Source organism: Hippopotamus amphibius, chromosome 4 (assembly GCF_030028045.1).
Source record: "Hippopotamus amphibius kiboko isolate mHipAmp2 chromosome 4, mHipAmp2.hap2, whole genome shotgun sequence".
NCBI lineage: Eukaryota > Metazoa > Chordata > Mammalia > Artiodactyla > Hippopotamidae > Hippopotamus > Hippopotamus amphibius.
The window spans coordinates 188127280-188148879 of record NC_080189.1 but is presented as its reverse complement, the minus strand read 5'-3'; the positions used below and the strand labels follow the sequence as shown (position 1 = coordinate 188148879).

At 45.9% G+C, this 21600-nt stretch overlaps 1 protein-coding gene and 1 pseudogene across 1 annotated transcript; both read left to right on the top strand.

The window, feature by feature from the left end:
• Positions 1–5: 5 nt before the first annotated feature.
• LOC130852026 (uncharacterized) lies at positions 6–5579 on the top strand (annotated as a pseudogene).
• A 7476-nt stretch (positions 5580–13055) lies between these two features.
• Positions 13056–20159, top strand: LOC130852025 (immunoglobulin epsilon heavy chain-like). The gene is given in 5 exon segments (XM_057732661.1): positions 13056–13117; positions 13203–13526; positions 14524–14609; positions 14611–14860; positions 20080–20159. Coding segments are annotated over 5 exon segments (786 nt in total). The 5' UTR covers positions 13056–13071.
• The last annotated feature ends 1441 nt before the right edge of the window (positions 20160–21600 follow it).

Below are 21600 nucleotides of genomic sequence, written 5' to 3'. Positions count from 1 at the left end.
CAGCTTGAGGAGATTTTCTGGGAGGCGTGAATCTCATCTGCAAGAAGATGAATCCACTGTGGTTCTTCCTCTTTCTGCTGTCAGCTCCCAGAGGTGAGTGTCTCGGGGATTCAGACAGGAACACACGGGGGAGCTGCCTCTGAGCCCAGGAGTCACCGGTGCTTCTCTCTGTCCACAGGTGTCCTGTCCCAGGTGCAGCTGCAGGAGTCGGGGCCCAGCCTGGTGAAGCCCTCGCAGACCCTCTCCCTCACCTGCACGGTCTCCGGATTCTCAATTACCAGCAATGCTGTATGCTGGGTCCGCCAGGCTCCAGGAAAGGGGCTGGAGTGTCTTGGTGCTATGGCTAGCGGTGGAAGCGCATATTATAACTCAGCCCTGAAGTCCCGGCTCAGCATCACCAGGGACACCTCCAAGAGCCAAGTCTCCATGTCACTGAGCAGCGTGACCCCCGAGGACACGGCCGTCTATTTCTGTGCAAGATGCACAGTGATGCGAAGTCCCTGTGAGCCCAGACACAAACCTCCCTGCACCAGAGCTCATCCCCAGCAGGGGCCGCTCAGGACCCACTGAGTACAAAGCTGAGCCCAGGAGCAGGTGCAGGGGGGAGGCTGGAGAGATACTTGTCAAAGCCTGGGCTTCCTCTCCCTGCCCAGGAGCTCCACCAGAGACCCTCTTCTCTGTCCTAATGTCTCATTGTTGTGGTTTATGTCATGCTCAGAAAATTGTGTGTGTGTGTATTTTCATTTAAATTTTTTATTGACATTCAGTTGATTTTTTACACGTTTGCACACACACAGAGACACTGGCACACACGCACAGACACACACAGAATTACCGACACATTATCCTAAGGAGCGAAGTCTTTATTTTTGCTTTCTTTTTCTTTTTCTCAAATACTCTGAAAACAACACTGGGGCTCACAATTATTTTCACAGTGAGTGTAAATGTTGAAACTGTTGAAGGTCTTGAGAAGGTGCAGGAGATTTTTAAAGATTATTAATGTTTTTGCTTTGGTGGATGTGGAAGGAAGAGACAGACCCTCCATCTTTCCGTCACCTGCACAGAGCAGTTGGTGTCTGCGGCATGCAGTGCTGTAGGCTCTAATGCCACAGTCACCCAGCACTGCAGGTGCAGTGACCCTCATTACAGATTCCACACGTGCAGCTTTTATTACCACCCACAATACATACGTCATTTCCTGGTCATTCAGGGACATGTACAGTGTGACCGGTTCCTTGAATCACCCAAGACACACACACACACACACACACACACACATCCCCATCTGAGGTCAGTGAAGGTGATACGCTCTTTCTTTGTTTCAACTCCTGTCATGAAAATGAGCACATTTCTGGGCCAACTTAGTGCTATGCTTTACACATTTCTGTGATTTGGGGCAATTGTTGAACGTGACCCCAGGCACAGTGCTGAAGAACAGTGTAGTGTCCCTACGCAGAAACGGTCGTGACTGGACTTAGGAGAAGATATATGTGATAGGTCAGCTTCATTCAGGCATCAGCTATATGGCCATGGGCTGTGAGATTGATATTCATGTTTCCAATATAAATCTCGTCCAGAACGTGAAGAGAAAGACAGAATCTAAAACACATGAAAACCTTCTGACTGTTCCTCCTCTGACTTCCATCTCCCAGCTGTGAGCATCTCCTGGCTCTGAGGAAGGTGGAATTACCTGGTAACGGCTCTGAGTGGCTATCTCATGGTTTCTCCTTCCCCTGGTGACCTGTCCCAGGTGCTGGTGCTTGTGGCGGTCCCTGGACTATGGAAGACCCTCTGCCTCCCCTGTTCTGCCTCTATTCCTCCATCACAGACAGTGCTGACTGCTGGGACTGGATCCCTCAGCCCCAGAGACAGGGCTGGACGGACTGGGGGCTTCAGTTCTGGGAAGCACAGGGTGCATCCTGTCTCTCCAAAAGGCCTCTCCACCTCCAGGGACACATCACAGACTCAGGGCTCCTCGCAGCTCCGCCGCGTGAGGACCCAGGACTCAGCCCTGCGTTCCTGCCCCAGGAGGACAGGGAGAGGTCAGGGTGCATCCAGACACCCCCTCCTTGCAGGGGCCACTCCCGCCACCAGGGGGCGCGCAGGTCACCAGGCAACAAGAGGACCAGTTTCAGGGCAGGTGCAGGGGATGTCCCGGGGGGCTTCCTCTCAGAAGCTGGGGTCTCCCCACGGGACCCTTGCCTCCCCCAAAGGCTCCATCCGTCGTGATTCCAGGGAGCGTCCCTGCCTCTGAACGTGGGACGTTGTTTCGTGGAGTCAGGTGTATCCGTGCTTCCCCGTCTATCTTGCGACGGGAGTCTTACCAGCTCGGCTCTGCCAGTGTTAGTGCCTCTGTCTGCAGGTCAGGGGTTTCCATCCCGTGGATAATAGAGCTTGGCCGTTTTTGAGGAGTTTTAGTTAAAACATCAGAAAATGATTCATTCTAGAAATTACTTATAAACTAGACTCTGTTAACATTAAAAACGTGTGTCTCACCAAAGACACCATTCAGGAAATGAACAGACAAATGTGCACTGGGAGAACGTTCTTCCAAATCATATATCTGACAAAAGATGGTGTTCATAGTGTATTAAGAACTTCATATACTATGGGGGGAGCCCTGGACCTTCGTACTTCAGGGCTGGGCCCCAGGAGCAGGGCAGAGGGAGGCTGGGGAATCAGGGGCTCCTGTCAGGTTCATAGGTGACATTATTATGAGCAAACGTATGCTATGAACCCTCTTCATTTTCCCTCCCTGAACTCCGGCTTCGCATATAACAGGAGACAAAGGCAGCAAGTTGGTTAACTTTCTGTCATAATCATGTCAGCACTGAAAGAGGCTGGGTGACACAGGGGCAATGTCACTTCTTTAGTTTCAAAGTTTTCTTTATATAAAAGTGTGATTATTTCTGGTGTGATTAAATTGGGTCCTCTGCAACATGCTATGAGCTGGCATAAGAGAGGACTTTGCACAGCGCATCATAGACAGAATAATAAAACTTCCAACATCAGTAATCAAGGGTCCTCCCTGCCTGCACCTTCCTCTGCTTGGGATGTAGTTATTCAGATTACAGTAAGGTTGTAGGTAGTTAAATCAAAAATATATATACTGCAAAGGACCGTTCCTTATACTGTGAGAATTTTAAGCCAGTATACACAAATTAATTATGAAAATATACATATGAAGTTTTGACACTTGCAGATATATAAATGTGCTGGTTTTTAGAAACCATCTGAACAAATGCTAACCGCTTTAATATCTACTAGAAAAACGCATGAGATTTGAAATCGTCCAGCATTTATTCTTTTGCTTAGGAAGTCTTGTCCTGTTTTAACCTGATTTCAGTGTATCTCATAAACCAGTTGCTGCCCTAACCCAGATTCACATATTGAGTGACTGGCAGGAAAGAGACCTCACCCAGGCACAGAAAGACCACAGGGAGCGTGACCTCCCTCCATCCCCACTTATAAGAGCAGGGCTCCGCCACATGCAAATTTGCCTCCATTCTCTACTGTAAAATCCAGGCTTGGGCTGTGCCAGCTCACAGCTCTCTCATCAGACAGGTGTGAGGTCTCTGGGAAGGCAGAGCTGTGATCCTGAAGAAGATGAGGCTGTGGGGTCTTCTCCTCTGCCTGGTGACAGCTCCCCAAGGTGAGGGTCTCAGGTGCAGGGCATGGGGGTGTGGGGATGGTTGTGACGACAGGTGACTAACAACGACGGATTCTCCCTGTGCCCAGGTGTGCTGTCTGATGTGACACTGCAGGAGTCGGGCCCAGGACTGGTGAAGCCCTTGCAGACCCTCTCCCTCATCTGTGCTGTCTCTGGAGTCTCCATCACTAGTTACTATGGGAGCTAGATCCGTCAGACACCAGGGAAGGGATTCCAATGTATGGGAGGCATAAGTTACAGTGGAAGCACTGGCTACAGCCCATCCCTCAAGAGCCGCACCTCCATCTCCAGAGACACGTCCAAGAACCAGATCTCCTTGCACCTGAGCTCTGTGACCCCTGAGGACACGGCCGTGTATTACTGAGCAAGAGGCACAGTGAGGGGAAGTCCGTGTGAGCCCAGACACAAACCTCCCTGCACAGGGCCCATCCCCACCAGGGGGGCTCAGGAACCCCCCAGCACAGGGCTGAGCCCAGGAGCAGGTGCAGGGGGGCTGGGAGGGGATTTCTGGTTAGAATCCCTGGGCTGCTTTTCCTGACCACCAGCTCTACTACACACCTTCATTTATATTCTAATCTTTCATTGCTGTGGTTTATGTTGCTTTCAGAAAATATCAGTTTTACTCAGAAATTTAGCATACTTTTTCTACTTCTGGAAGGAGCTCTGGCAACACCATAATTCTCAAGGTGAGTCTGAAATCCTCCAACCTGGTGAACGTCCTGAGAAGCTCCACGCGATGGTAAGACATGCAGTGACCCTCATCACACAGGGAGTCCATGTTTGTAAATTCACACACTCAGTGCAATCTATCTGAAGCCCTAAAGGACGCAGCTGTTGCATTTACAGTCTCACATGGACGTTTACAATGTGGCCAGCACTTGAACCACCCAGCACACACACCTTCCCTCCTGAGGTCAATCAAGCCTCTTTCTTCTTGCTTCAACTCCCAATAAGTCAGCCTCTTGTGATCAATTTACTGACATAGTTTTTGCATTTTTGTGCTATGAGTTGACAATGTCCTCCCTTAAACTGGCCCCATGTGTAGGTCTGAAGTACAGGCTAGTGTCTCTAAGCCCAAAGTGCTGTGTTCTGACTGACGTGGAAAATGTCTATGACAGATAAAGTTCTTTGGGGCGTGAATTACATAGTCACGGTGGTAAGCTTGATATTGATGTTACAAATACAAACATTATGTTTGTAGAAGGAATGCAGTCTCACTTTTGGTATTTGAGGCAGCCTTGGAAACTAGGCTTAATTCCAAACACAGGTGGTAAAATGGAGGTTTATGTCCAAGAAGATGGTGAGCTGGACTGGATGGAACTCGACGATGAGGAGACTTCAAGTGCAGGCGATTCCGGCTCCGGAGAATTCTTGCTAAAGGGAGGGGAGGCCATGGGAGTCAGACATCACCTGGGAGACAGCAGGTTTGCTGAATGGGATCAGATATTGAGGGTGATTCCATTTCAAGTATAGGAATTCTCTCTAACCTGACTTAGCAGATTTCTTGATAAAACTAGGCAAAGATGGACCCAAACCCTAGAAGTCAAGACCTAGTTGAGGAAAGCACTTCAAGAAGCCTGATTAAAGTGTGGTTAAGCGGTCCTTGTCCAAATTCACAGTCAGGCATCTTGTCTTCAATGTCATAGTTCTCTGAAAGTCAAAAATTTAGTCCCAAACAACATGAAATCCTTCTGGTCATTCCTTCTCTTGCTGGCACCTCTCATCTGTGAGCATCTCCTGGCTCTGAGAAAGGTGGAATTACGGGGTGACGGCTGTGAAGTGGGTGTCCATTGTTTCTCCTTCCCCAGGTGTCCTGTCCCAGGTGCTGGTGCAGGTGCGAGCCCAAGACTCTGGGAGACCCTCTCCCTCCCTGTTCAGTCTCTGGACGCTGCATCACAGACAGTGCTGACTGCTGGGACTGCATCCCTCACCCCCCAGGGGAAAGACTGAAGTGACTGGGGTGTTTGGGGACTGGCCACAACACAGTGTATATAGTATCCCTGCAAACATTAGTGTCTGTCTGCAGAGACACAGCAGAGAACCAGTTCCCTGTGACGCCCGGCTCTGTTATGTCTGAGGACCCACCATGTGTTCGTGAGCTACACAGAGTGAGGGGAAATCAGTGGGATTCCAGACACAGAGCCCCAGCAGCTGGACAAGGAGGCCTGCGGGGGTGTGCGGGACCACCAAGGAGGGCTCACTCTCAGCAGAAAATGCAGAGGACCACCAGGAAAGCCAGGGCCCCTATTCTGGAGCAGGTGCAGAGGAGGACATGGAGGGGTTGTCTCTGAATTCTCCACCGGATGGTTGCCGACACGGAAAGACTCATCCACAGTGATTCCAGGGAACTTTCTTGTCCCTGAACTTGAATCATTTTTCACAGAGTCAGGGGTGTCCCTGTTCCTCCAACTATTTAAGGACCAGCTACACAGAAATACTTCTTCATGACCACGTGTTTTTAAATACGAGTTACTACACAAGATATTAAATGTCTAATAACTAATAATGCAAGTTTAAAAGCTTGTATTATTACATACATTTTATATATATACATATATATATTTCACAATTTATAAACATTTAAGAGCCTGAATAGCTCTTGTTTTCAACATCCAATCTTCCCTCAAAGATTCTTGTATGTCACAAGAATCTGCAATTCCTGATATTCTGAAGAGTCCAACCCACTCCTGTTTCACACAATGCCTTTCACCTGAATAGCAGGAACAATGTGGTATGTTTGGAAATTAATGTCAGTGTATCACTGGAGTTGTGGTGCGCCCCAGAGGACATTTGGCAGGGTTTGAAGGCGGGAGCTTGGCAGAGACCCGGGACTGGGGAGGGATGCTGCATGGTCTGCATGGATTGTGGAACCTGGGGCCAGGTCTCTCTGTGCTCGACCTGAGTCCCCAGGCTGGGACAAAGCTGACTTGATTGTTTTAATGTTTTCATCTTCCCACCTGTACTTGTATAGATAATAAGTATCTCAGCATGTCCTGTGCAGTGATAGTTTACCCATAGATAACTGATAGATGTAAAACATACAAAGCATATATCAAAACTTTCATTGGCTGTATGTCTAGAAGCCTGTTAGTTGTAATTTTTCTCACCATACCAATATAACCAACATACATTGTGTCAGAAAAGACTGGAACTTCACCAAAAGGTTTCTAATGTGTGCAATTTTTTTGACCTGGGATAGTACAACCAGGAAAGGCCCTTAGTGGCATTGAGAAACAAAAAGCCCCCGAAGCTGGAAAACCTGACTATTGATCAGTGATGCTTTCAGAGAGTAATCTGGATCAAAAGGGGGAAATGTGAAACTAAAAGGAACAAAAACCTCAATTACATCCCGTTAGGAGGCCGGAAGGGGGAGCTCTCCTACCCGACAATGATAATTTACACCAAGAGAAGAAGGATGCTGCCTCTTTTTTCCCGGCAAGAACTCAGCCCATGAGAGACTGTCACAGCTCAGCCAATGACACCCATGGACTCTGGGATTGCTGTCACCCTCAAAGCTTCCTTTTCCCTTTTATAAGCGTGTTTGCCTCTACGTTATTGCTGGGAATTTGCATGTGGCTCACCATGGCTGCAGACCCAAACTGCACGTCTTTGTTGATTTCCAATAAACCCATTCATATAAAGAAATAACTAGCAATCCATTTGGTTTAGGTCAATAATTCACAAACTCTCTGGTACTTATGTTTGTTCTCATGTAATTTGCTCCGCAGGTCACTGAGGTGGATGTCTGTGTCAGAAACTGTGCAGAAATTACTAGATCTTCACCGATAGGTATATCACCTCCTGTCAGGAGCACAAAGTTAAAATTAACCTCATCTCATGTCTTGCAGAATTGTGGTGGCCACACTTTCTCTTATAAACAAGAATCTTCCAGGAATGTCTGTGAAGTGAGGACCACATGAGAAGGGAGGTAGCTAGCTGAGAAACATTGAGTGTGAATGTTTCTCCATCGCTGGTGTATATGATTGGGGTGAATCCACCAGCCTCCAGGGAAGAGGCTGGAATGGAGGGGATGTGTAAAAACTGGTGGCAGCTCTTACTACAGCCCATCTGTCATGAGTAGCATCTCCATCTCCAGAGACAAGTGCAAGGACCATGTCTCCCTGTATCTAAACAATGTGACCACCAAGTACAAGGCCAAGTATTACTGTGCAAGATTCACACTGAGGGGGAGTCAATGTGGACCCCAACAGGAGGGCTCCCTGTGCCCTGATGTGAGCTCCCCAGCACCTCCCGACCAAGTCCAGGCTGCGGTCTAGCTTCACTTCTGCAACATGCAGGTAAACTGACACATACATCACCTGCTTGGTGTGCATATTTAGGAACAAAATAATAAAACAGATACTGAGTCCTGGGGCCCAGGGTAGGGCATCCCAAATGTTCTTCCATGGAGGACTCTTTGCTCTGAATTAAAGTGACTTCAGAAAGAGCCAAGGCAGAGGGACACTCTGACCTTCATCCCTGTCTCCCTGGAACAAGAAATAATCTCTCAAATGAGAGGTGTTCTCCCTGCATCTGGAGGAGGAAGTGAAACTGTGCTCCACCCCAGGTCCTCTGCCTGCCTTTTTTCTGTGGAAAAACTTTAGCCAAAGAATAAGTGTAATCAGAGAAGTGAGAAAATGCAGAATGAAGGGAAAACTGTCCAACAAGACTAAATAATGATGGTTTAGTTATTAAGGAAATCAAGGACCTTTCCTTCCTTCTCCAGGGCTACAGATAATTTTCTGGTCCACATCCTATGAGCTTTCTTACAGCCACTGAAACTCCCACCAGGAGGAAGAAGTTAACTACGTGATGACCAGACTGTAGCCGTGACACAAACTGCTACAATTCCAAGAACTGTCCTCAAGGAAATGGGGACACACCAACCCTGAAACTAAAGGGTAACTGTCCTTACAACAATCAAGGTGACGTTGATCAGAACAGAGCAGGACCAATTTCAGGATGACTGTCACAGCTGACTGTGCTGTGTCTGCACGTAGCCCCTCCTTCAGTCTTTAAAACCCTTGCCCACGGTTTAAAGGCGGGGGGGTGGGGTGTCCTATGGACAGAAGCCCGTCCCCCTCCCAGCTGCAGGCATCCAAAATAAAGCAAGCTTTCCTTTCCACCAACTTTGCCTCTTTCTTGGGTTTCGAGCATCCAACAGCTGGACCCTCTTTCTGTTACAGAAGGACACTCTCATCACCAGATGTGAGGAATTTGGGCCTGGAAGCCTCTGTGAACAAACCTTGCTCCTTGTTTAATGCCCTGCCCCACCCCCACCCTCTACTTAGGTCCTTCGCTCATTTAGTGCCCAAAGCATGCATTTCTTCCTCCTGTGAATTCCTCACAAATATGGGATCTTTGTCTAAAAATATAAAAGCTGCCTGCTTTGGGCACTGCTAGATCTGTTTCTATGACACGTCCATGCCCACGGTCAAAATTTATTTCTTTTCTCCTCTTAATCTGTATTTGTCACTTTTATTATCAGTTCGTCCCCGAGAATCCAGGAGGGGCAGAGGAGGAGATTTCCCTCCTGACAATCCCAAGCTGTCTTCCCTTCAGCCTCACTTGGCACAGCCTCTTAGGAGCCTCCTTGCTCACGGCCACTTTCCCGTTCCTGACCTCATCTTACCAGTGTTGTCCCTCTGGCATCTCTATTTTGCATTTCTATCTCACCCTTGGATGGTTCTTCCCAATCTGTGTGGCATTGCAGTGCCCATTGTCTGGATGTGAACAGTTTATAAAGCCATTCACCTATGACACGACATCTTGTGGGTTTTTTTTTTTTCCTGTTTTCAGAAAATATGAATAAGGCTAAGTAAACATCATGTGCATCATGTGCAGGTTTGTAGCTGGACCTAAGTTTTGTGATCTTTCAATTGCATACAAAGGAGCACTATTCCTGAAACACAAGGGTATGTTTACGTTTGGAAGGAGCAACCAAAGTGTCCCCCAAGGTGCACCCGTTTCACATCCCCAACAGCAGTGAACAGACCCCCTGCTGCTCCATAGCCTCCTAAGGTTTCATGTCCTCAGTGTCTGGGTTTGGGCCACTCTGGTGATTCTGCAGGGGTCTGCCCTTGTATTTATTTGTATTTCACTGTGATATAAGTTCTTCCATAGCCTTATTTGCAACCTGTGTGTCTTTTTGGTGAGGTGTCTGCTAAAAATTTTGCACTATATTTTAAAACTCTTGTTTTCTTAGTGTTGAGATTAAGACTACTTTATATTTTAGATAACATTCAAATAACATAGATATGTCTTTTGCAGGTATTTTCTTCCAATCTGTGTCTTGTCTTCGGATAAATTTCAAATATATGTGATTTCACTTTCTTGCTTCTCAATCGTTTAGTGTTTCAACTTCAGCGAAAAGGGAGGTTAAGTGAACTTTCACTGCCTAAACCATTGGGAAGTGTATGTGTGAACATGTGACGGTAGACGCGAAGGCTTCTTTCAGACACGAGGATGGAGTGGGTAAGTGGACGGGGATTGCTTCAGAGATGCTCTTCTGGAAAAACAGAAATGTCCAACACACCCCACCTCCTGTCTCACTGGTGAGAACTCTGCTGCACGTCCACAGAGACCCCGATCCCGGGTGGGAGGGTGAAATCTCATCCGATAGCATCCCCATGTTCTAACCCTGACTTTACCTGTGATGGACCTGGGTCTGTGGGTGGCAGTTATGAATGATTCCATGGTTGTAGCCATGGCTGGAAACAACAGCAATGCTTTTTGTAAAATAATTAGTATTAGTTTACATTTCTGTTGCCCCAGAGCAGGGATTGACAATTACAATTCATTAACACATTTCCATAGCCTGGCTTATAACTACTAAATTTTAGACACCACGCTCTGTCCTCATAAGGGAGTTTCATCTGCATCCCTCTTGCTTCAACCTGGATTCCCAGTGGAGCTGCAGGATGAACTGTGAGCATAACGAATCCCTGTACATCCAGTAACATCCTGGACAACTCATCTCACATCACCTGGGGGCACCGCTGCTTTCCAAATACAGTTCCTGCTTCTTCTTTCCTCAATGATTCCTACAAAGACCCTCAATATCCTTGAACACCTGGCTTTAAACCTCCTGACGTCCACACCCCGTTCTTAGCTTAGGCTCTGCAGCATCCCAAGGGGAAATACACAGGCCGTCAGAGGGTACTGTCCACGTGGTCCCCATGAAGCCCATCATCGTCTCTCCTCCTCCCCACATCAGCCTGGTCAGGCCTTCTTGGTGAGACCATCACTGGTAACTTCGACAGAAATATGGCGGAAATCTCAACACTTCTTTTCAACATCACCCACGGGTCACCTGTAGAGGATATTCCCTCCAGCATTACAATATATTTTGGTCGCCACGTACAATTGTGTTCAATTATCTCCACAAAGGGCAAAATAAGGTTTTTACATGCTGGTGACCTAACATGTTTCTCCTGGGGTAAATAGATCCTAACAGTCCACCCCACCCAATGAGACATAAAGACACCTGCTGTGTTTCCATCCATGTGACCATGAACGTGTAAGGGTCTCCTCCGATCCACAGCTAATGAAGGCCAGGTCAGGTGCTGGGACATTTGCTCCAATGCAGGCCCTGATTCCACCTGCAGAATAATGGGCTCACCTGGTTCTAGGTGTCGGATGCCAGCCCTTCCCCTCCCCCATCCCACAGCATCTCGGTTCACTTTTCAGGTCCAGATCAGAGGGTCCAGGCTTGTCCTGTGACACTTGTTCATCCTGTTCTAGTTGACTCTCTTATCATCTACATTGAGGCAGGCAGGTTATTTATGATTTAAGATACTCTCTTAATATTATTGTAAAGGTAGAAGCAATATGGGACTCTGTTCATGAAATAGTATGGAGGCAGGAGCATTTGACAGACAGCTGCTTCTACATCAGTCAGTGAGATCACCGGGCCGAGGAAGAGCTGAGCTGCCCCAGACCCACAGGTGTGACATCTCAGGACAGGAGTGGAGACAGTGTTACATGAACAAGGGTGTCAGTCAGAGATGGGTTCTCACCTTGGACTTTTGGTCCCAGGAGAGATGACACCACGGATGATACTGATGACAGCATCCCACACCCCTGGCAAACACACTATACAGTTCAGACACGCTGTGACTATCTGGTCCCCAACTTACATCCTTGCAGACTGAGATGCTGGTGCTGAGGCCGCACCCTCAGTGCCCACTGAAAGACAGGATGGAGCTGTGCTCTGCTCTCCAGCTCTATGTACTCATGTGACCTCAGGATCCGTCCCAGAACTCAGGGACCCAGGACTCAGGAAAGCTGCTCTCAGGTGAGTTTTCAGGGGAACCTGCTTCCTGGGATGGGAGATTTCCTCTGACCATGACACCCTCACCCGCTGGAAGACATTCACGGTAAAGGTTCACTTCCAAGCATCATGCCTGCTCCCTCACCCAGTGTGGTGGGGACTATGTGAGCTGAGCTCTCATGTCACTGTCAGTGACACAGAGAGTAAGAAATAATCACATCTAGGAAGAGTGAGCCTGTGCAGGGTGACCAGGCCACAAGCCCATCATATGGGAGGGTTGAGGACGTTGCAGGAGTGTCCGTTCTTAGTCTTTGGTAGCCTTGGGGTTCCTCAGTGTCCACCCACAAGGAGGGGGTCCTGAGGTTCCCGGTGTTCCTGCAGACACTCTGCTGTGCACAGGAAAAACACAGGACAGGCTACTGGGCAAGTCAGCAGTGCTGGGAAGATGTCCATCTCAGCAGACATGACCAGCTTGTCCACAAAACTAAGTGTATGTTTAATTTTTATGTCAAAATCCACCTCCAGAGCAACTCATGATACTATTTAAGCTGTTTCAGGTGAAGAAAATTTCACCGACATTGAGTGAGAAACTCAATATATTGCGAACCAAACATTCAACATTATCCAGCTAGTGATTACATATAGGGTCTGTCTCCAGTGTTTGCATATCCAGGAAATGAATATTAGTGAACACAGGAAGCAAAACATAAGAGTTTGTGTCTAATTATGGGACCCTGAGTGTGTGGTGGGTATTTGATAAGTGAAGATAAAAACCTCCATGGGATTAAAGACTATTCCCAAAATCTACAATTGAAGTTGGACCACAGCTGAATTCCTGACCAGCCGTTCAGCATCACTTCATTCCTGGACAAAGAGGCCCCCGGGCATGGGGAGGGGACCAAGTGGGGATGAGTTCTCTGAGGGCACAGTCAGAACACCGCTCACAGGGGGAGCCCCAGACACAGGGACCTCCCTTCACTACTTTCTGCTTTTTATACAAAGGTCCCTCCCATATGCAAATCTCCCCTTAGGCCACCAGGTAAAAACAAAGCACCAGTTCCCATAAACACAGGCTTCTCCTCCAGCTTGAGGAGATTTTCTGGGAGGCGTGAATCTCATCTGCAAGAAGATGAATCCACTGTGGTTCTTCCTCTTTCTGCTGTCAGCTCCCAGAGGTGAGTGTCTCGGGGATTCAGACAGGAACACATGGGGAAGCTGCCTCTAAGCCCAGGAGTCACCGATGCTTCTCTCTTTCCACAGGTGTCCTGTCCCAGGTGCAGCTGCAGGAGTCGGGGCCCAGCCTGGTGAAGCCCTCGCAGACCCTCTCCCTCACCTGCACGGTCTCCGGATTCTCATTAACCAGCTATGGTGTAGGCTGGGTCCGCCAGACTCCAGGAAAGGGCCTGGAGTGGCTTGGTGTGATGGTTAGTGGTGGAAGCGCATATTATAACTCAGCCCTGAAGTCCCAGCTCAGCATCACCAGTGACACCTCCAAGAGCCAAGTCTCCATGTCACTGAGCAGCGTGACCCCCGGGGACAAGGCCGTCTATTACTGTGCAAGAGGCACAGTGATGGGAAGTCCGTGTGAGCCCCGACATAAACCTCCCTGCACAGGGCCCATCCCCAGCAGGGGGTGCTCAGGACCCACGGAGTACAAAGCTGAGCACAGGAGCAGGTGCAAGGGGCAGGCGGGGAGGGATGCTTGTCAGACCGTGGGCTTCCTCTTCCTGCCCAGGAGCTCCACCAGAGACCCTCTTCTCTGTCCTAATGTCTCATTGTTGTGGTTTAAGTCACACTCATAAAGGTGTGTGTATTTTCATTTAAATTTTTTTGTTGACGGAATGTTGATTTTATACATGTGTGCACACACAGAAACACATAGGTCGACTTGGAAGTGGATGCACCGACACAGACACAGACAAATTAACCTAAGGAGCTAAGTCTTTATTTTTGCTTTCTTTTTCTTTTTCTCAGAGAATCTCAAAACAGCACTGGGGCTCACAATTATTTTCCCGGTGAGTCTAAATCTCGAAACTGTTGAAAGTCATGAGAAGGTACAGGAGATTTTCAAACATTATTAATGTTTTTGCTTTGGTAGATGCGGAAGGAAGTGACAGACCCTCCTTTCCGTCACCTGCACAGAACAGTTGGTTTATGTGGCATACAGTGTTGTAGACGCTAATGCCAGAGTCAAACAGCCTTGCACGTCCAGTGACCCCCATTACTCACAGATTCCACAAGTGCAGCTTTTATTAACACCCACAATACATACTGTGGTTTCCTGGTCATTCAGGGACATCTACAGAGCGGCTGGTTCCTTGAATCACCCAAGACACACACACACACACACACACACACACACACACACACACCCATTTGAGGTAAGTGAAGAGTATCACAGTCTCTTTATTGGTTTCAACATCCATCATGAAAAAGATTAGTGCCATGCTTTTCACATTTCTATGATTTTAGGCTTTCTTTGGTTTCTCTAGTTATTTTACAAGATGATTTATGGAGAACAAAAGATACTGAGGATGTCAGTGGATGTGAGTGGGGGAATCAGTGGATGTGTGACAATGTCCTTACCCGGATGTCTCCGTGTTTGCAGGTGTCAAATGTGAGGAGCAGCTGGTGGACTCTGGCGGAGGCTTTGTGCAGCCTGCGGTGGGGGTCTCTGAGAACCTCCTGTGCAGCTTCTGGATTCACCGTTGCTGAGTATGCCGGGAACTGGGTCCGCCACGCTCCAGGGAAGGGTCTGGAGATGGTCACAGCCATTAGTGGTGATGGTAGTCACACTAAATGTGCAGACTCTGCGAAGGGCCGATTCACCATCTCCAGGGACAATGCCAAGAACATGGTGACTCTGCAAATGAGCAGCCTGAGAGCTGAGGACATGGCCGTGTCTTCCTGTGTGAGAGACACAGTGCGGGGACCTCAGTGTGAGCCCAGACACACACCTCCTGCAGGGAGACAGGAGGGCAGATGCAGGGGGTTCTCGGCACCCCTCCCTGGGGCAGCACATATGGCTCAACAATTTTGCCTTCAGCCCCAGGAGCAGGTGCAGATGGTAGTTAAAGGCTGCTTTCCTGTCAGGAATTGGGGCTTCCTCTCCATAGAGCAGTTGTCCCTGGGGAACATCTCTGGACCCATGCTTCTGTGCTTACACAGTCACTGTGATGGTTTTTGAAAGAAAGGAGAAAACTATCTCAGTATTACAGAAAGAGAGTCACTTGCAGTTAGACATGCAGATTTTCCATTGTCTAAATCTTGTCTAAATTGAGCCGTTTCAAAATATCACAGTGGTTTTATTAAGAGGTGAAGAAAAGGAAAACATAGGCAGAACAGTCAATGACATAAATCAAAGCAAGATTCTTTTTGACCCACCTCCTAGAATAATGGAAATAAAATCAAAAATAAACAAATGGGACCTAATGAAAGTTAAAAGCTTTTGCACTGTACAATAAAACATAAACAAGACAAGAAGACAACCCTCAGAATGGGAGAAAATATCTGTCAATGAAACAAATGACAAAGGGTTAATCTTCAGCATATAAAAGCATCACATGTGGCTCAATATCAAAATAGCAAATAACCCAATCCTAAAAAGGGCAAAAGACCTAAATAGACATTTGTCCAAAAAAGACATGGAGATGGCCAACAATCACATGAAAAGATGCTCAGCATCACTCATCATTAGAGAAATGCATGTCAAAGACACAATGAGGTATCACATCACACTGATCAGAATGGCCATCATCGAGGAACAATAAATGCTGGAGAGGGTGTGGAGGAAAGGGAAACTTCCTCCACTATTGGTGGGAATGGAAACGGATACACTTGGCACTATGGAAAACAGTATGGAGGTGTCTTGAAAAACTAAAAATAGAACTACCACATAACCCAGCAATCCCACTACTGGGCATATACCCTGAGAAAACCATCATCCAAAAAAGACTCATGCACCCCAATGTTCATTGCAGCACTATTTACAAAAGCAGGACATGGATGCAACCTAAATTGCCATCAACAGATGAATGGATAAGGAAGATGTGGCACATATATACAATGGGATATTACTCAGCCATAGAAAGGAATGAAATCGGGACATTGGTAGAGACATGGATGGATCTTGAGTCTGTTATACAGAGCAAAGGAAGCCAGAAAGAGAAAAACAAATACCGTGTGCTAACTCATATATATGGAATCTAAAGCAACGGCACTGATGAACCTAGTGACAAGGGCAAAAATAAAGATACAGATGTAGAGAATGGACTTGAGGATATGGGTTGTGGTGGGGGGAGGAGCTGGGCTGAAATGAGAGAGAAGCATTGACATATATACACTACGAAATGTTAAAAAAGAGAGCTAGTGGGAAGTTACTGCATAACACAGGGAGACCAACTCGAAGATTGGTGGTGACTTAGAGGCCTGGGATAGGGAGGGTGGGAAGGACACATGGGAGGGAGGGGATATGAGGATATATGTATAAATACAGATGATTCACTTTGCTGTACAGCAGAAAATGGACAAACACTGCAAAGCTATTATATTGCAATACAGACCTAAAACAATTTTGAACATATTGTTCCTTCTTCATAATGAACTCTCAGCTCTGCCTACTGGTAGACCAGCTGTCCCTGCAGGTTCTAGAATTAGCTACTAACCTCTTGCATGAGAAGCTTTGCTATGGTGTCTCGGGCTTTTTCCACAGACTTTCCCAGTTGTGGCACACCCTGCTCCAGTGCCTTCAGGCTGTCTTTTCACAGCCAAGAGCTGTGCTCCAAACCCCACTTTCCAGCACCCAGCTCCCCTTCCCAACAGGCGACTCATGATTCAGGCTGGAATGCGAGTTCTGAGCAGGACTGATCACAATTCAGATCACGCATGCGGTTCTTACTTTGCCTTGCCTTCCACAGACCGTCTGCTGCATTCTCTTTTGATCTCCTGAATTTCTCCTTCTACTTCTGTCCCAGCTGGTTCCCCCCCATGAAGGAGTCTTTCTTAATGTGGGGATCTCTCCTCACCATCAACTTCCCAACCAGGGTTCTGGTCTCTTTTTTGATTCCTCTTTTCTTCTTTCTCTCATTCTTTTAGGTGTCCAAAGTCTACTGCTAACGTTCAGCAGGTGCTCTGTGGGATTTGATGCCTTTGTGGATGTGTTTCTGAGGAGTGACAAATTTCACATCTTCCTCTTCCACCATCTTTACTCCTCCCTCGAAATTGGTGTCCTCGTTTTCTTTTCTCCCATGTGTGTCCTTGTTAGTCAGAGGACAAACAGAGATTTGAAAATATGTCCTCCCTAGGTAGGTTTATTCCTTGGTGTTTTATTCTGTTTGTTGCAATGGTAAATGGGCATGTTTCCTTAATTTCTCTATCTGATTTTTCATTATTGGTTTATAGGAAAGCAAGAGATTTCTGTGCATTCTGGTTGCATCCTGCAACTTGCCCAAATTCTGGGATTAACTCTCAACGTCTTCTGGTAGCATCTTTAGGGTTTTCTATATAGAGTATCATGTCATCTGCAAACAGTGACAGTTTTACTTCTCTTCCAATTTGGATTCCATCTACTTCCTTATCTTCTTTGATTTCTGTGGCTAAACTTCCAAAACTATGTTGAATAATAGTGGTGAGAGTGGGCACACTTGTCTTCTTCCTGATCTTAGAGGAGATGCTTTCAGTTTTTCACCATTGAGGATGATGTCGGCTGTGGGTTTTTGACATGCAATGCCTTTATTAGGTTGAGGTAGGTTCCCTCTAGGCCCACATTCTGGAGAGGTTTTATCATAAATGGGTGTTGAAGTTTTCAAATGCTTTTTCTGCATCTATTGAGATAATCATATGGTTTTATCCTTCATTTGTTAATATGGTATGTCACAAAATACCTGCATGCAGAAAATTATAACACAGTGATGAAAGAAACCAAAGAGGAAATAAACAAATGGGGAGATATACCATGTTCTTGGCTTGGGAGAATCAACATTGTGATAATGACTATAGTACGCAAGACAATGTACAGACTCAATGCCATCCCTGTCAAAATACCAATGGCATTTTTCACAGAACTGGAACAAAAAATATACAATTTATATGGAAACACATAAGACTCCAAATAACCAAAGCAATCTTGAGAGGAAAACAATGGAGCTGGAGGAATTAAAATGCCCGACTTCAGATGATACTAGAAAGCTACAGTAATCGAGACAGTATGGCACTGGCACAAAAACAGAAATATAGGTCAATGGAATGGGATAGAAAGCCCAGAGATAACCCCATGTCCATATGGTCACCTTATCATGGACAAAAGAGGAAAAAAATATGCAATGGAGAAAAGACAGCCTCTTCTATAAGTGGTGCTGAGACTACTGGACAGCTACTTGTAAAAGAATGATGTTAGAACACTCCCTAACACCATACACAAAAATAAACTCAAAATGGATCAAAGACATAAATGGAAGTCCTGACACTGTGAAGCTCTTAGAGGAAGACATAGGTAGAACACTCTATGACGTAAATTGTGGCAAGATAATTCTTGATCCACCTCCTAGAGTAAGGGAAATAAAAACAAAAATAAACAAATGGGATCTTATGAATCTTAACAGTTTTTGCAAAGCAAAGGAAACCGTAAATATGATGAAAAGACAACCCACGGAGAGGGAGAAAATATTTGCCAGTGAAGCCACAGACAAAAAATTAGTCTCCAAAATATATAAGCAGCTCATGCAGCTCATTATAAAAAAACAACAACAAAGCAATTCAAAAGGGGGTAGAAGGCTTAATCAGGGATTTCTCCAAAGAAGACATAATGATGGCCAACAAGCACATGAAAAGACGCTCCACATCATGCATCATTAGAGAAATGCAAATCAAAACTACAATGTGTATCACCTCACACCAGTCAGACTGGCCATCATCAAAAATCTAGGGACAATAAATGATGGAGAGGATGAGGAGAAAAGGGAACCCTCCTGCACTGTCGGTGGGAAAGAAAATTGATGCAGCCACTATGGAAAATGCTATGGAGGTGCCTTGAAAACCTAAAAATAGAAATACCTTACGACCCAGCAATCCCACTACTGGGCATATATCCTGATAAAACCATAATCCAAAAAGAAACATGTAACATGATGTTCATTGCAGCACTATTTACAATAGCCAGGTCATGGAAGCAACCTAAATGCCCATCGACACATGAATGGATAAAGAAGATGTGGCACATGTAGACAATGCAATATTACTAAGCAATAAAAAGGAATGAAATTGTGTGATTTGTAGTGAGGCAGATGGACACAGAGTCTGTCATACAGAGTGAAGTATGTCAGAAAGAGAAGAACAAATATCGTATACTAACACATATGTATGGAATTTAAAAAAATGGTAATGATGATATCAGTGGTAGAGGAATAATAAGGATGCAGAGGTAGAGAAGAGACTTGAGGACCTGGGGATGTGGAGAAGGGGAAGCTGGAACAAAGTGGAAGAGGAGTATTGACTTTTATAAACTACCAAATGTAAAATAGATAGCTAGTGGGAAGCGACTGCCTAACACAGGGAGATCAACTTGAACATTTCCGATGACCTAGCGGGGTGGGATAGGGAAGGTGGGAGGGATGCTCAGGAGGGAGGCTCAAGAGGGAGGGGTTACGGGAATGTGTGCTTAAATACAGCTGATTCGCTTTTTTGTACATCAGAAACTGGCACAACAGTGTAAAGCTATTATATTCCAATAAAGATAGAAAGAAAAGACGAAAAGAAAACAAAGAAAATATGACCCGCCTGAATGTGTCTTGTCCTTTGACTCACTGAACAGAATCTTTTGCAGAAAAAAAAGTTTTTAATTTAGATGCAGTAAAACGTAACAGTTTTTTCTCTCATGGAATATCTATTTGATGTTTTTTGTCTAAAATCTCATTTTTACATCCAAAGTCAACCTTGAAGGTCTCCCCTGTCCACAAGTGCAGACCATACTCTAGCTGGACATAAAATTGCACATCCATGAAAGTGAATAAATGTTCACTCTACTGAATTCTTACTAGAAACGTTCAAGTTGTGTAGGAGAGACCCTTGAAAGAAGGGATACCTACATAACTAATATGGAATTATTCCTTAAGGGAGATTTTGTCATTCATCTCATGCTTTCTCTCTTCAATCTTTGATTACTATCACTATGGACTCATAGACATCTATTGTATTCTTTGGTTAAAATCCAAGATTCTGTGACTAATTTTGTTGTTTGAATTTTTCAGCTGTTTTGTGTATTGAAACCTCTTTCACATATTCTTTGGAAAGCTGCCCATGCTTTCCTTCTATTTTATGCCGATTCTTTACTTTCTCACGCTACAGGTGAACCCTTAACATAAGCTGCTCCATCCAGAGCAGCACAGATTTTAGAACATACATTCAGTTTCCTTTCTTACTGACCGTGGAATGTCCTAGAGCTACAGAAGGGGACTATCTAGCTAAGAGAAAACTCATCTAGCTTTCTTAAGAATTCCAGGTACTGGGCTTCAGGAGGTGGGGCAGATTTATCCTGGGGTAGAAGATTAATTGTGCCTAAAACCAACAAGGTGACCCTGAGCAGACCATCTCAGGATCAGTCTCACGAGGATTATTGGAGCTGACTGTGCTGTTCTACACCTACCCCCACTACCAGCCGTTTGACCCCTTCCACACACCTTTAAAAGTTTTGCCCCCGAACCAGAAATTTGGAATGTTGTGGCAACAGTGAAGGCTTTTAACCTCTTCTGAACAGCCCATAAGAAATGGAGAATTGGTTGCAGAGTTATTAAATGCTATACAATTGTCAAAAGGGTTAGCAGTTGTTGAAACACCAGGTGATTGCAGTCCTAAGATGATGGAAGCTAAAGGAAATCAGCTTGCTGAAGCTGCCACCAAGCAAGCAGTTCTAAATACTCATTTTTTCCAGCCTGAGACTGTCCCCTGCCCTCTGTTAACCCTGGTGGCACAGTGAAGGGTTTCCTTCTACAGGCTCAAGACATTGCCACTGAAGAAGAGTAACATTTATGGCAATAAAAACAAGAGTAGTTAGCGCCATCATATAAACATGGTTTGGACCTGGTGAGAAACCGATAGCCGCTGCTGGAGCCCAATGGCCATTGCTCCAGGATATGCATTCTTCAAACCGCTGGGCACCTGAGGAAATGATTCTATGCAGAAAACTACAGTTGGAAACTCTCTTCTACAGTGTCTTCCCATGGATATTGTCGCCATAATATATATGATCCAAACGTCATCCTGGAAAGACACGTCTTGGGTCATATGGCCACCTTCCCCTTCCTAAGGGACTCTTTAAGGTGTGGCAGTTGGGATTTGTCCAAATGCCACCACCTCACAGAAATACATGCATTTTGGTAATGATCTGCATGTTTTCACGCTAGGTTGAAGCTTTTCCCTGAAGAAGAGCATGCCTTTAACAGTACGTAAATTGTTATTAGAAAAGATACTTGCTCTTTGGGGATTTCCTTCTGAATCACACAGTGACTAGGGTACTGATTTTACTGGATGAATAAATATACTTTGACACTGGACCAATAATGCAGCACTTTCACTGCACTTTTCATCCCCAGTTTTCAGGACAGTTAGAAAGGACTAATGGAACTATCACAACTCCATTGTTCTTTTAAGGAACCTCCATATTGTT